The sequence below is a fragment of the Lycium barbarum genome, chromosome 1 (assembly GCF_019175385.1).
Source record: "Lycium barbarum isolate Lr01 chromosome 1, ASM1917538v2, whole genome shotgun sequence".
Classification (NCBI taxonomy): Eukaryota; Viridiplantae; Streptophyta; class Magnoliopsida; order Solanales; family Solanaceae; genus Lycium; species Lycium barbarum.
In genome coordinates, this window is record NC_083337.1 from 143,672,261 (window position 1) to 143,687,241 (window position 14,981).

A 14,981-nucleotide genomic window follows, 5' to 3' on the forward strand; every position below is an offset into this window, starting at 1 on the left:
TATTTCAAGAATCATATTGACTTGATCTGGGCTGTGTTCGCTCCAGCTAGATGATGTCCAGTCGACTCGTGAACATTGATAAGAAAAACTACCAAATGGATATCCTGATTATCGCCGATCCCGCTCATGCGAGTGCATTCCTTGACAATTAATTGATTTTCAGAGAAAGAAGGTCATCAATTATATGAAATGAGTACTAACTAGCATAAGACGAGTTCTCGTTCTAACCGAGAAATGTATTTGGTGAGAACAATCATATATGACAAAAGAGTGCATTCATCAAACGGTGCATAAAGGTGGAGCCATTCTCATCCCAACTGTGGTGACCCAATTAGGCCATTGCTTTCCGAGAAACAATGACATGGATGACTACCCAAATCTCCGGCTACTAAGCAGTCCGGAGAGATATGTAATCATCCCTCTCAGCAAGCTAGCACCTAGCGGGAATCACAAGAGTAGGGCATCTAGAGCAACCCACAGAAAAGAGAAGAACCATAGTAGGCAAACCACGAGACAGAAGGGACTTCATTGATCACATTTATGACATCCCATTTCTTGAACCACAAGGAGTGTCAATACACATGGAAGACACATACTCATCAGTCATCACCATATATTGTACACAGAGGAATACCATCGTAGTGCATGGTAGAAAATTCATACGTCTCACATCCTTTAGATAGGAATACCATCATTTATCTGTAATGATGTCATTTCCTTTATTTAATAACAGTTGAACTCGCTCCACAAAACATGAATTAAGATGAGAAGAGGCCATTAAACGGAATCAAGCCACCCTCTTCAAGTTCTTCACACAACACAAAGCATCCACATATCTAGTGAGCTTGGTGAATGGTGACTCTTCATTTGCCCATGATTGTTTCACTTTTACTTATGATACTTCAACTTTCTTTCAACAGCCACGAGTCTGCTTTGTCAAACAACTAGGAAATATATCCGCGCTTCGCGCGGTGCATTAGTTTTGTAAAAACAAATAAGATAAAACTTTTCATGTATATGCAAAAAAGAATTGCAAATATCATTGCAATTGTAAAATATTATATGAGAATAAAGGCTAGATGAATTGTAATTTTATTATTATATTTTCCTTAAAAAAAGATATAAAAGAAGATTTTCATTTCCAATAGTAATATTAGATTTCTAAAATTCGATAATATAATTTTAGTTTTTCAAAAGCTTCATTTCAAATAAAAGAAAGCATGAAGAAATATATCACATAAAGAGAAAAAAAAAGTGGCAACACAAGTTCCGAATTTGCCCACTTTAATTACATCTCCTAATTAAATGATCTCCCCATTCTAATGATCAAAAGCAGAGAAGAAATGAAAAACATACGGTGAACAGTTTCTGAAGCAATCAAAAGTCTTCTACCCAACACTACAATTATAATGATCAAGCAATCAATAGATTATTATTTTGTTTCCCAACTGCTTTCTTTTTCTCTATGTACCTTAATAACCATATAAGAAAGTGATAAAAAGAAAAAAGAGGACCAAAAGGAAATAAAATAAGAAGAGAGAAAAAAACTAACAGGAAACACATGTTATTACCTTATTATGCGAAATAAGTAGAAATCAAAGCGATTGAGATTAGTTGATGGCAATTTCTCTAGTGGGAGCTTCAACAGGAATCCCATGTCATAATGTTATATCTTTTCTCAATCTCCTTAACATCAGAAGCTCTTGTATCAAATGTTTGGTGAACTTAATTGTTACATTCTATTGGATAAATAACTAATAGTCATCGGAGCAGAAGCAAATCTGCACATGCAATGGAATTACTCCTCTTTATACTGGACAGTTAAAGATGTTTATTACGTTTCTTTTGGTTTTAAGATTACAATTTTGAAACGGTGTCATTTCTCTTTCCTTAATTAAAATTTTGAAACAATGTCAATTAAATCTTTTGAACAGGTGTCTTTTCCTTTTCTTATGTATTATCCTTTGACCAGAATTAACAGCGTCTTTTCGATATTTGTGAAAATGTGTCTTTTGACTTCCTCATTTATTAGGGAGCTGCTTAATGCGAACAAAATTAATTAGCATTAAGATTTGACGTGATTACTGATACGTGGGCTTCAACATTTATTTTGTGAGGCTTTTCTAAGCCAATTTGGTAGTAGATTATGTATAAAAAAATTCAAAAAAAGGAGAAAAAAGATAAATATCAATGGAGGCCATAGAGAGGTGCCACATCACCTTGTCTATGCCTAGCTTTATATTATATATAGATTTTCTGCCATTTTTTTTAATTTCTATTGCTCCCCTAACTAAGGGAAGAGAGATGACATTGATACCTAAAATTTTGTGATACTTGACGAATTTAACTTTTGATCACACGCTCCATTTATGTGAAAGCTAGTACTAATAACAAGCATGTCATAGAACAAGGAAAGAGGTGCTGGGGGATGGGTATCGATTATGATTAAAAAAATAAGGGAAAACATCACTAAATGCCCTAAAATATAAAATATTTACCCCTTCCCAAACTATTTTCGCTTCTACCCCCACCAGCTGGAAATATTTACCCAACATACCCCTCGGCCAAACCCCTTCTCCCGTAATACCATCGCAGTATATTTATATATCACGATAATATCATGGAAGACTAAGAGAAGGAATGAAACAATCCTCCATGATATCATAACGATATATGTATATAAGACGATGGTATCATAAAAGTTTTTTTTTTAGAAAAGTGTCATTTTTAATAAATGAATATCATCATTCATAATACCGTCTTGATATATTTATATACCATGATGGTATCATGGAAGACTAAGAAAAGAATTGATGTATCTTTCATGGTATCATGGAGTAAAAGAAGGACTGAAACATCTTCCGTAATATCATTTCAGTATATTTATATACCATGTTAATATCATAACGGGAGCATCTCGGATAAAGATTTTTTATTTTTTTCTGGAGGTACGGAAATAATGGGGGCATGGGCGGGTAATATTTTGGTTTGAGGGGGCATGCGTGATCTTTCCCCAAAAAATAATGCACTCTGATCCAGTAAAGAGCAGAGAGCAGAACTCGATAGGGAGGAAGCTACAACTAGTTTATTTGCTGCGTGATTGCCAAAATTTTCATTCATTAATTCTACCATATGACACATGATTTAACAGGTTTCAAACTTCCTTGGTGCACTCCTACCCCAACCTGAAACCATAAATCCACCAGTACGACCCAATAAACAAATAAATGAATAACTATACAACTACCTACCTACTAACGTTAAAGGGCGAAACTGAAACTATATGATCAACTGTTAAATATGCTAAAAGTTATCCTCTGAAAAATCTGCGCTTCTTCTGCTAGCCACCCTCATCATCAATCCCCTTCCTCTCATCTCTTTCAAGGTTTGGGTACCACCTTTCTTGGTAATTTGATGTGTAACTCTTCAACCATCTTTTTCCAAACAGGAATATAAGATTAGGATTCAATTGAAAAAATGATGCCAACTTTACCTATGAACCATCTCTAACACTCTGTAACCTAACTTGTTCATGCGCTCTCAGAGCTTCCGAAGTGAAGTTCTCTAAAGCCTTGAAAATTGGAAGTAAGCCCCCTTGTAAACTACTAGAAGCTGCATCATGCACTAATTTAATGGCATCCTTGTGCTTTGTTCTCTCCTCGACTAATTTCTTTTTGAATGAATCCAAGTCCACTTTTAGATCATCCAATGGTGAAACCCCTTTTTCAGATGAAACAATTATGTGACTTCTGTCGGATGTGGCATCTTGCTCGTGCTCCGAGCTCCCTCTCTTTTGCTGAAGCATGGTTAGCCGTTTCTTGTAGTCCTTTGAGAGGTATTCTGCTTTGATCCTCTGTCTCTGCTCCTCATCTTGTCGTTCCCAAAGCTGCCTCAAATTTGAAGCAAAATCATTCATTGCAATTGCTACCCGAGTTTCAGAGATTGCCTCCACTGCCTGACACCAATCATTGCAAATTACAAAAACTGGAGGAGCTCCGAGACGACCAGGGGAGAAAGGAACAGGTCCATCGGGAGTTTCTTCTGGCTCATACTTAAGGCTTCGCAGAAGCCACTCATTTAAGGATTGTACATAGGATTTCTGACTGCAAATCCAATCATTGAAGTGGCTACACCATGACAAAAGCTGCATCTCCAGGTCAAGAGTAGCTCTCAAGCTCGCATCTCTTTGGAATCCAGTATTTGCTCTGAGAGCCCTTGTTTTACTCTCCCTCACTGCTTGAAACTGCTTCTGATGACACTTGAGCATTGATCTCCACATTCTCACCAGCCTGCTTATTTGCATACAAAAGATTATCAGATCAGGCGTAAAAAGGTGCACCACCAAGCATGCGAATCAGGTTCCAACAGGGAGAAATATGTAATGGCGGTAAGTTTATGATACATTACAAATGCATGAGGGTAAAGTTCACTTAAATTCGTTAGGTAGAAATGCCAAGTTCATGTGGCATTACAATGCAAGAGAAAGTAGAAGTTCACATTACTTCTTGAACGGAGACCCCCGAAAAAAGAAAAAAAAATTACAATGCTGAGTTTATGATACGTGCAATGCATGACAAAGTAAACATTTACGTTCCATCATGACAGAGAAATACAAGATAAATTATGAATTACAATGTACGCTCATGATGCATTACAATGCATGCCAAAGCAAAAGGTTCATACTACTATTTGAAAGCAGGAATAAAATAAAAACTAACAGAGAAGCTGCTTAAGAAGATGAAAAGAGAAGCAAAAGAAACAAAGATACGGAACATACAAGTCAGGTTTACTCAGAAATTTCCAACCTTCACATAAAACACTCCTATCCGGAGTCCAAATTTATACCGCAGATCCAACGGACCACTAAGCATGTCCAATCTAAATGAAAAGTTACCGAGTAAATATATGACCGCTATAGCTTATTTTTATCAACTTGTGAACATTCAACTTGTTCAGGACTGCACCATCATTTCTAGGCACAGGAAGATATTGACAAACGGACATCCTTACCCTCCTATAGTCATGTCTATATCCCCTCCTTGCTTTGACTTGCTCAGTAGATCTACAACGGAAGCTATATTCTTGCTATGAAGATTGATGAAAATTCAAAGCGAAAGAAAGGAACATCTACACGTGGTGTCCATTGAACTAGAAAAAGCATGGGATGGAGTAGCATCAAAGGGGTCCTTTGGTGAGTATGGAGAAGAAGAGGATTCATACTAAAAATTTATATGTCACAGCGGCCATGTATAAAGAAGCTGTCACTAACATGAGAATGGTAGTAGGATATACAAAGGAATTTCTTCTAACAACGGGTATATACCCGAATCGCATTGAGCGCCTACTTGTTTGCCCTAGTTATGGATGAGCTAACCTAAATAATACAAGATGAGATCCAATAGGGTATGCTATATACCGATGATATTGTCTTAATTGACAAAACCAACTAGCGTGTCCACCAAAAGAGTGAACTATAGAGAATCACTTTATAAGTAAGGGTTTTAGCCTTTTACGATAAGTAAAAGTAAGACCAAATACATGTACTACAAGTTTAGTTAGCATGAGAAGAGCGAATTGAGGTGAGATTAAACGGGATTGTGGTGCCAAAATGCAGACATGCTAGACATCCAGACCCGTTTCAAGAGAATGGAATAATAGATGAAGATATTATTCGTTGAATTAAAACCAAATAGTTGAAATGAAAAATTGTTACCGGGATATTACGTGCTAGAACAATGCCTACCAAAGTGAAAGGTAACTTCTACAGGACAGTTATAACATCAATGATGCTATATGGTAGTAAATGTTGGGCCGCTTAAGTCCAATATATACACGCTGAGTATTATAGAGATGCGGGTACTAAGATGGGCGTGTGGTCATACAAGATTAGATAAGAACCAAATTTGTCAAGCACGCATTGAGGATAAAATGAGAGGCCACTCGAGATGGTCTGGTCATGTCCTGCGTTAACCTACCGATGCACCAGTTCATAGGTGTAAAACTACGATGAGTGGAAGTGTTGAAAAGGACGAGGTAGACCTAAATTTACTTGGAAGGAAGTTGTCTCAAAAGACCTACAACTTATTGAAATCAATGCAAACTTAGTTAAAGATGAGAATTAATAGAAGAAAAAATCCATATAGTTAATATATACTAGTAGGGAATAGGTTTAAGTCTTGTTAGTACATTGATTTTGGACCTATTGCATTTCTAGGAGTATTTTGACCTTATCATAGATGTATAAGCCAGTGAAAATATAGAAACTTTTAACATTATTATTGTTACTACTACTATTATTTGTACATATCTAACTTAATTTCACTTTTATGTTATTTGGAATGATGATGACATGAGTTGAGCTTAAATGGAGAAATAGCCGACCCCAACATATTTGGGACTGAAGCATTGTTGTTGAACAAATTTTATTAAAGGAGGGCAAAACACACTCATATAAAAGTAGAATACCAAAAAGTAAAAACCTTATAAAAATGATTTTCTATGAGGGACATCCAATATCTATACATATCAGAACCTCATGGGTGCACAAAATAAATAAGGGATAACAGGTTCCTCATTTGTATTTCAATGGCAAGTTCATATTTAGTAAAGAGTTAAACTTATATACACTGGTGTAAGGAATTACTATCAAGTTACCCAAAAGATATTAACAGGTTCTCCATTCAACATGCAAAAATGATCTCATAGCGTAAAAATTCTTCACACCATAAGTGGATTTTAGTTAAACTCTCGAGGAAAACATACGATTGTTGCACCATGAGTGATCATAAAGGGGGAAAATGATACACATCACGTCAAGTAATCTGAAGGGAACTGAAAGAGGGGAATAAAAGGAAACTTGCTAATAAAGGAAGACTGGGATCCAGCTCCATGACGTAAAAATAAAGTAAACACAAGAATTAATAAAATAATTGAGTAGACCCATACCCATGAATTAATTCTCCAATTTGGGGTCGCAATTCATCATCTCTTAACGTGTCAATTCTGCTTGAGATCGCAGCAATCGCTTTTATGCAGACATTAAGTTTTGTCAGCAATTTTCTGATAGATGCCTGAGTAGCATCTATCTTGCTAGACTCAGCGCCTTGCTCATCCAAACTCCTCAACCTTCTGCACTGCTTTTCATATATGATCCGCAGTTTTTCTTCATCCTACATCAAACTAACCACTTCAATGAACACAAAGTCCAAAATAGCAATATATAACTATGATAAGAATTACAAATTTGAGAAAGTAGATGCAAAAATTAGATGAGTCAACTAAGGAACTTAGAGATCAATCAGGTTTACAATATCCTAAAAGAGGGGGAAGAGCAGAACTGTTAATCAGTACTGTAAAATTTATCTCCTAATCATATGTGAAGATCCAAGATCAAGTCTATTACCCAGAATCCTGTAATAAATCCCAATGAATGAAAAGCGCTAGTTCAACCAACTATAGCAAAAGCTGATGAAGATATCAGTTAAAGGGCGGTTTTTTTTTTTTTTTTTTGATTAGCCACGGGTGTCCGAGTCTCTTTGAGCCCCGACTAATCCCGTGGGTGCACAGGCCCTCGGCAAGGAGTTTCCCGCAAGTGCACCACGGTTAATTCAGGGTTTCCCCAGTCCGATGGCCCTCAGAAATTGTTTGCACCCAGTGGGTTTCGAACTTGAGACCTTGAAAGGGAGCACCCCAAGGCTCAAGTCAATTGCCACCAGGCCAACCCCTGAGGGCGCCCGTTGAGATAGCACCGGTTGGTAGGGCGCTCTATTATCCATTAGTGATAACTATCAATTCACATGACACACGAGGAATTCCATATTTTTCCTCTTTTGAAGATTTTGACACAAATTATATAAACAAATAATTTTTTCTATAACAAAATAAATAGACAAATAAATCTTTCAATTAAAACTAAGAATAGAAACAAAGATCTTAGTAGTTGTCTCCCATTACCTTAACTTCCTTATATAGTTTCTTCTCCCATTCATATAGCTCGTCAAGCGTAGATGACAGGCGACAAGGCTTCACAGCATTGTCTTGGCCAACATCTCCAAAATAAGATTTTGCCAACTTTCTTGTTTTGGCAGCTAGCCTTACAGACTGCACCGTTACCGTACGGGAAACCGACATGGATGGAACAATCAGGTATAGAATCCTGGATACAAGCTCTGAGCACAAAAATAGATGTTATAACAAAAATCAGACAGGCAAAAAGGATGTCATCATGTTTCTCCCAGGGAGTTTACCAAGAAAGCCAAGATAACAAGCAAATCCCAATAAAGGTAATGATCACAGAAGATTCTTGAGCTGGGTGCACTTATGCCGTTAGCTATGCTCATTGGAACAATTTCCATTTACAGCCTATCGCCATTTATGTTTTTCACATTATAATTGAACAAACTACTAAAAGTAATAGCTAGGGAGTTTACATTAAATACGGAACAAGCGCAACAATGACAAATACAACATGAACAGAAAGTTGAATGTAAGCACTCTATTATCAATTTCTTGCCTCTTTTCCAACAGAATCTCATACTTCAATAATTCTTTATTAAACTTCGAATCACATTTTGACCAATTACATTTGAGATCTAATATTTTCCCACCTAATAAATAATGATCAATACGGTCTGCTCTCTACAAACTAGCTGCGCCAATTTATTAAGCAATAACAATATAAAATGACACGAATGCTGCAACTATTTGCCATGATTGATCTATTGGTCACTCCGTTGAAAGGGTTCTCAAGTTAGTCAAGATTTGAATAGATTTACGACTGAGTAGAACTAAAATTACACTCAGCAATGCATAAGAAGATAACTTACAAACATAGCAAAGGAGAAAATTTGACACAGACAAAGTAAAACTGAATCAAGAGATGAAGGAACATTGACAGAACCATACCTTTAACAAAGCTAGGCTGGTACGGCAGTTCTCCAACCTCAAGCTTCAAAGCAACTTCCCTTCCATAACTAGAAGCAATCTCAAATTCATCTCGAATTTCTGCCACAACCTCATGTAGATCCCTGGTGCCACCATGAGCATGTGATGTGGTGCTCAAGCTACTTGACCTCCTGGGTGATTCAATCTCATTCTTTGACATTTCATCCACCTCAAAAGTCACCCCTTTCTTCTTCATATGCACATCTTCCGGGCTTCCTGACACTAGAGTTTCAAAATTGCTCTTTTCCTCTGTAATATCAATTGAACCTGTACCGCCACTACTATTTGACGGTTCTACACTCGAAAGGTGAGAAACCGAATCATACATTGTCGATATCGGCTTCGTACTACCCTCAGATTTTAATCCCCTTGAAGTTGATGAGCCTTCCAAATTATGTAATGACGAATCTGGTTTTGAACTTCCAATGCTATTGTGTCCTGCTACACCCCTTAAATCAATTCCATGAGGCACTGATGGCATTGATTTTCTACCACTGTCACTACTTTTTGATGAATTTGCCCTTGTCTTTGGTTCATCACTCAACTTCTTTCCTTTATGGTACTCCTTATACATCTCAGTCTCAGTTTCTTCTTCCAAATCAGGAATGCCCTCCCTCTCCCTAACTTCAGTTGAATTAGGACTACTACTAAATGATCCAGAACTGTTTTGTTTAAAGTAACCAGAATAGCCACTATCTATAGCCTCAAACGGATTAAAATAGTCCCAAGCAGACGCCTTTGGAGACGGAGGTGGCGGTGGCTCCTTTGGTGGACTTGGTTTCTTATTACCTTGATTACTTGAATTTCCCCTTTCACCCATTGGTGGGTACCCACCATTGTCATTCGGGTAGCTCCAATACGAATTGGAATACCCGGTATGCGTTGGATCTGGTTCTTGTACCACTGTCTTCATCACTGGTGAAGATTTCTTCATGTAGTAAGCATAAGTATTCGGATTTCCATTTCCACCAAATTGTTGTCCTTGTCCTCCCCAAGCTGGAGCCTGAAATTGTGGATTCATTCCATAAAATGGATCCCAAAATCCCTGTGATGGTGGAGCCTCATTATTCATCATCCCATATGGTGGAACCTCATTATTCACCATCCCATATGGCTGAAATTGTGGATATGTTGGAATTGATGGTTCCCCACTTTCAACCATACGACCACCCTCAAATTCTTGATGCACATTACTATTACCCCTTCTAGGGTCATAATTTTCATGCACATTCCTATGACCCCTTCGAGGGTCATTATTGTCACGTACATTATTTCTATGACCCTTTTGTGGCAAATGTAGATGCCTGTCATCGTCATCAGATGAATCTGACGACAAATGCAAGTGAGAATGATCATGGACAGGGTCATCCTCATCATGAAAATTAGAAATCGAACTAGATGTCGAAATTGATAATGAAGATCCAGATGATTTACGCTTATGATGAGTTGTTGTTCCACTAGCATTACTACTACTAATTTTCCTTTCATCAGGCAAGATTAAAGAAGGTGATGAAGGTGTAGACAAAGAAGATGAAGAGTTCCCAACAATTAACTCTTCATCAACAAACTTCCTTAAGGCTTCACCAACATCCTTAAGTGAATGAAAATAAGAAATATGAGCAGCAGCAAGGGCATAACGGTAATTAGCAGCAGCTTTAATCAGTTCTTTCCTTTCTTTACAACGAATCACTAGTTCTGTATCAACTGCTTTAGACTCATTACACCCCATCTCATCAACAACAACAAAATCAATAATAACAACAACAGCCAAACAGTCCTCAAGCCATATAGCTAGTAGTGATGAAATAACTTTTCCACCGCCACCAGTCATGTCTTTACCTGTTTACAGAATTGCATTGTGAAAAAAAAGAAAAAGAAAAAAGATATCCCAAATCCCAAAGTGATGATTATAGAAAAGGGAATACAATGACTTTATATTTGGCAAGTACTAGTAAAAGTAAAGAAAAAAAAAATCTGACCTTTGAAATTGAGGGGATTGAATCTTGACCGCCCATACGAAGGGGGGTAAAAACAGGTATATCAATGAATGAATATCTGTGTGAGATCTATGGAAGTTTGTGGGAAATTGTTTTGTTTGTATTGAAGCAGTAATAATTAATTTAATTTACTTGTAGTACTAGGGGTAGTACTTAAATGGAAGAAAGAAACATGTTATGTATTGAGATTCGTGATGTTTCTGGAGATGTGTAATTTTTTGTCAGAATTTCATCAGTAAACAAAGAAAAGAAGAAGAAGAGAAATACAGATAGATGGAAGCATTCAAATATTTCAATTCTTGTCGTAACTATACTACTCGTTTTGCCTTGTTATTAGTACTTAAAATTTGTTTTCTCGGTGGAACTTTGGATTTGTCTGAAAAAAAAACAAAAAGGAAAGGGGTTTATGGTGGGGCCCAAGGGAGGGGGTTCTGATGGTGGGAAAAATTATGTCAGAGTTAGCAGAAGAAAGCTCGTGGGATAGTGAAACAATGTCATTATTAACATTTGTTGGGTTGTGTTTTTAAAAAAGGTTTATGCCTTTTACTTTTTACTTTTATGTCTTCTTTTTTTGTGAGTTTAAATTTTGACATGATGAAAAAAGGGTAAATGTGGGTTCGGTTTAAGTTTGTACTCACCGACTCAATTCAAAGTAAATATTCACTTAGCCTATATATTTTGGCTGGAAATAAGTATCAATTTATATAATTAAAAAAAAATTAATTTTATTTTTTAGATTCACTTCTGTTTACTCAAGACAATAATAGATAAAAGTTTTATTGATTAAGGGTAGTTTAGTGAAAATATTTTTTTTTTCTTTTTCTAAGAGTTAATGATTTCTTATAAGAATTTAGTATTTTCGAGTGTGAAAAAAGTTAAGTGAACACTTATTTTGAACGAAATGAGTAAAGTTTAGTGATGTAATTATAGTAATGAGATCTGGTCTTAAATTATATAATATCGAATAAGTTTGATTAGCTGCGTACTATCTTTTACCTTAATGTTTCTTTATTTTCAAACATTAATTAAAAGAAGATTCGCTCTCATCTGAATTCGTAGGTATAGCACTTTTACAATTTTATATTATCATCTGAATTCGTAGTACTTTATAGGAATTTAAAATTATAAAGGATTAAAAAAATTGGTTTAGCTATTCCAATTTTAACTTTTTGACATAATATTCTAATAAACTAAATTAGGAACAGGAAAGGGTCACAAATGCCCCCAACATAATAAAATTAGTTTAAATTTGTCATCTTTTTACCTATTGGATCCCAATAGATTTTAACATTAATTTTTTGGTTAAAAATGTCCTATCTTCCGCCCATTAGATGCCTATTGCCCTTTATGATTAAAAATATCCCTCCTTTTAACAGAATTATGAGATGACACAATGTTTTAATTAAAAAAATGATACTGATTTATTAGTCTACTAGTTACAGAAGGTCCGTGTTAAGCCCGGGTCCAAACTCAAAATATGAAATATTACGTAACTCTTACTAAATAAGTACTATAATTTGTGTCACATTTTTCTACTACATAATTAATTTAATGTAACTGTAGATTAATCATATCTTGTTGATAAGTTTTATTAATTATTAAAGTTTCTTCACCATATAATTGGATAATCTTTAAAGAAAAATTTATTATGAGAAAGTAAGTTTAGTAGAAAAATTAACAAATACTAAAGGGACGTAAGTAATTCAATATTCTATAAACTAACATGATAAAGTATACAGAAATAGATTTTATTTGATATTTATTAATTATTCTTTAATAAAGACAAGAGATTAATTCTTAGTTAACTTAACAAGAGATTTCAAAGATAGATCTTGATTGATAACGCTACCTTCATTCTCAACGCTCAACACTACACGACACTACTCAATAATTTTTACCTTCTATATTTGCAAGTACATATCATGAGCTTATTGAAGAAGCAAAATTTTTGAGGTTTAAACAAAAAGAGACAAGAATATTGAGAGAACATAGGACATGTCTAAATGTAAAGTAAGACCTAATAAATGCTTCAGTTTAAAAAAAAAAAATTGCTTCAAAGTTACCATAATATATAAGGATGAAAATGTAAAAGGTATCATCCGGTCCATATAATAGGTGGTTTTTAGATTGGGCACACCCCTTAAGAAATAACTCACCCTCCAAAAGTAAGAAATTTATTCACTAAAATATCCTAAATTAAATAATACTGATTTATATGAGTTCTTGGTTATGTAAAAATCGATAAATTTTAAAAAAGATTACCACCATTTTAGTTATAATTTTTTATTTATTTTAGATTAAATATAAAAATTAAAAACATTACATAATCCCAAGTAAACTTATACTCTCTCTGTCCCAATTTTGTGATACCCTCTCCTTTTTAATTTATCCCAAAAATAATGTAACATTTCTATAATTAATGTCATATTTTTATAATTAGAAAAAATTTACCTTAAAAATTATTATTTTTACCTGAATGAAATAATTTATAACCACATAAATGTCTAAGGTTTGTTTTAGACCATATATTTCAAAAGCCCCTCTACTTCTTTTTTAATTTTATGTCAAATCAAATAGTATCACATAAATTAAGAGGGGGAACTACTTGAGTAGATGAATAAGACTGCAGCGAATTTGTGAAGGATTAGAATTGCTTTTAATCCTTTGCAAAGATGGTCTTATTTAAAAAAAATAATAATAATATATATATATATATGAGGTAATAAAATGGGAAGCAAGGTAATAAAGCAAAGTTGAATTGGACATGGGCCCACCGCAAATAAGGGATTGGCAATGGAAAGGAAAATTAAATTCAGGAGCCACGTGTAAGCATTGAAATTCCTTTTTAAACCCTGTGAGGACGACAAATCTTTGTCATCCTCACTTATATATATTACTAATATAGATATTAAACTTAACTCATCTGAACTTATTTATTCAAAATTGTTGGGGTTGGATTTCAAAAAAATCACAATTGTTAAAGAATAAAGAAGCGGAATTAAATTGAATCAAATTGGAGTTTATCTACATCAAATTTGAACTAAAAATCGCATTCTCACACGAAGAATATATTATTGTTTTTGAATCCATTCAGCAGCAAACGTTAAGCATCAAAGGAATTGAATACAAACAAATAGTTCTAGTTGTTTTGGTCAACTCGGATCATGGTTCATGTTATTCATGATTAGGGTTATATTGGACGAATAAATCAGTGTCACCTATTTAATTAAAGTCTCACGTATGCTTTCTCATAATTTTGTTAATTGGAGGGATAATTTTGACCCGAAAACTAACGTTAAGAGCAGTATAAGTCCCAACAGGTAACCCGAAAAATAGCGTTAATAGCAATTAAACTTCAATAGATGAAATTTTTTAATTTTTTAATATGTTATATCCTTTTCTATACCAGAAAAAGTTACACCACATAGTCATCCCACTAAATACATAACGTAAAATGGTCCAACTTGTCCAATTTAGCTCAGATTATTAAATTTAACATTGTAGCCAATAGGTCATGAGTTTGAGCTGTGAAAATAATCACTATGCTTGTATTAGGATACATTGTCTACATCACGCTCTTATAATTGTTTCTTCTTTTACGATTCTGATAAATTTTTATTCATCTTCGAATTATTTCACTATTATTTTATCCTTTAAATTTTGTTTGCTATATTGTGTGTGTATATATTGAAGGATCCGTTGAGGTCCGATTACTTCAAATTCATACCAAAACGAAACGCTTTATGTTAAAGGCAATTTGATTATCGATGCTCGAATTCGAAACCTTTAATTAAGAAATGAGGATTACTTACTACTTGGGCGATATCTTTTTTTGATATTACTTTGCCATCCTCATCTATTCCCTAAAATCCTAACTGAAGTAACATCTGCTGTGCACGTCTTGATAGTAGCAATTGAAGCATTCATTAGCATTTTCATCATACGTTGAAACTTGGATGGTTGATTTGAAAATAGATATCATTTGATATTATCTGCTAATGAGAAGAATATGTGTTTTGCTTTGACTTTGCAATCTCTATG

At 34.7% G+C, this 14,981-nt stretch overlaps 1 protein-coding gene across 1 annotated transcript; it reads right to left on the reverse strand.

The window, feature by feature from the left end:
* Positions 1-3,100: 3,100 nt before the first annotated feature.
* On the reverse strand, positions 3,101-11,328 carry LOC132641424 (nitrate regulatory gene2 protein-like). The gene is made up of 5 exons (XM_060358422.1): positions 10,923-11,328; positions 8,905-10,782; positions 7,954-8,168; positions 6,946-7,169; positions 3,101-4,289 (listed from the first exon to the last, which is right to left on the reverse strand). Exons 2-5 carry the CDS (start codon positions 10,772-10,774, stop codon positions 3,494-3,496), a joined length of 3,105 nt encoding a protein of 1,034 aa, XP_060214405.1. The 5' UTR covers positions 10,775-10,782; positions 10,923-11,328; the 3' UTR covers positions 3,101-3,493.
* Between the last annotated feature and the right edge of the window lie 3,653 nt (positions 11,329-14,981).

Excerpts from the sequence above, each read along its gene's own strand:
- LOC132641424 (XM_060358422.1), bottom strand. The coding sequence starts at position 10,774 with ATGACTGGTGGCGGTGGAAAAGTTATTTCATCACTACTAGCTATATGG. Across the intron at positions 7,170-7,953 it reads AACTATATAAGGAAGTTAAG|GATGAAGAAAAACTGCGGAT; the intron begins GTAATGGGAGAC and ends AGTTTGATGTAG. Across the intron at positions 4,290-6,945 it reads ATTGGAGAATTAATTCATGG|GCTGGTGAGAATGTGGAGAT; the intron begins GTATGGGTCTAC and ends GCAAATAAGCAG.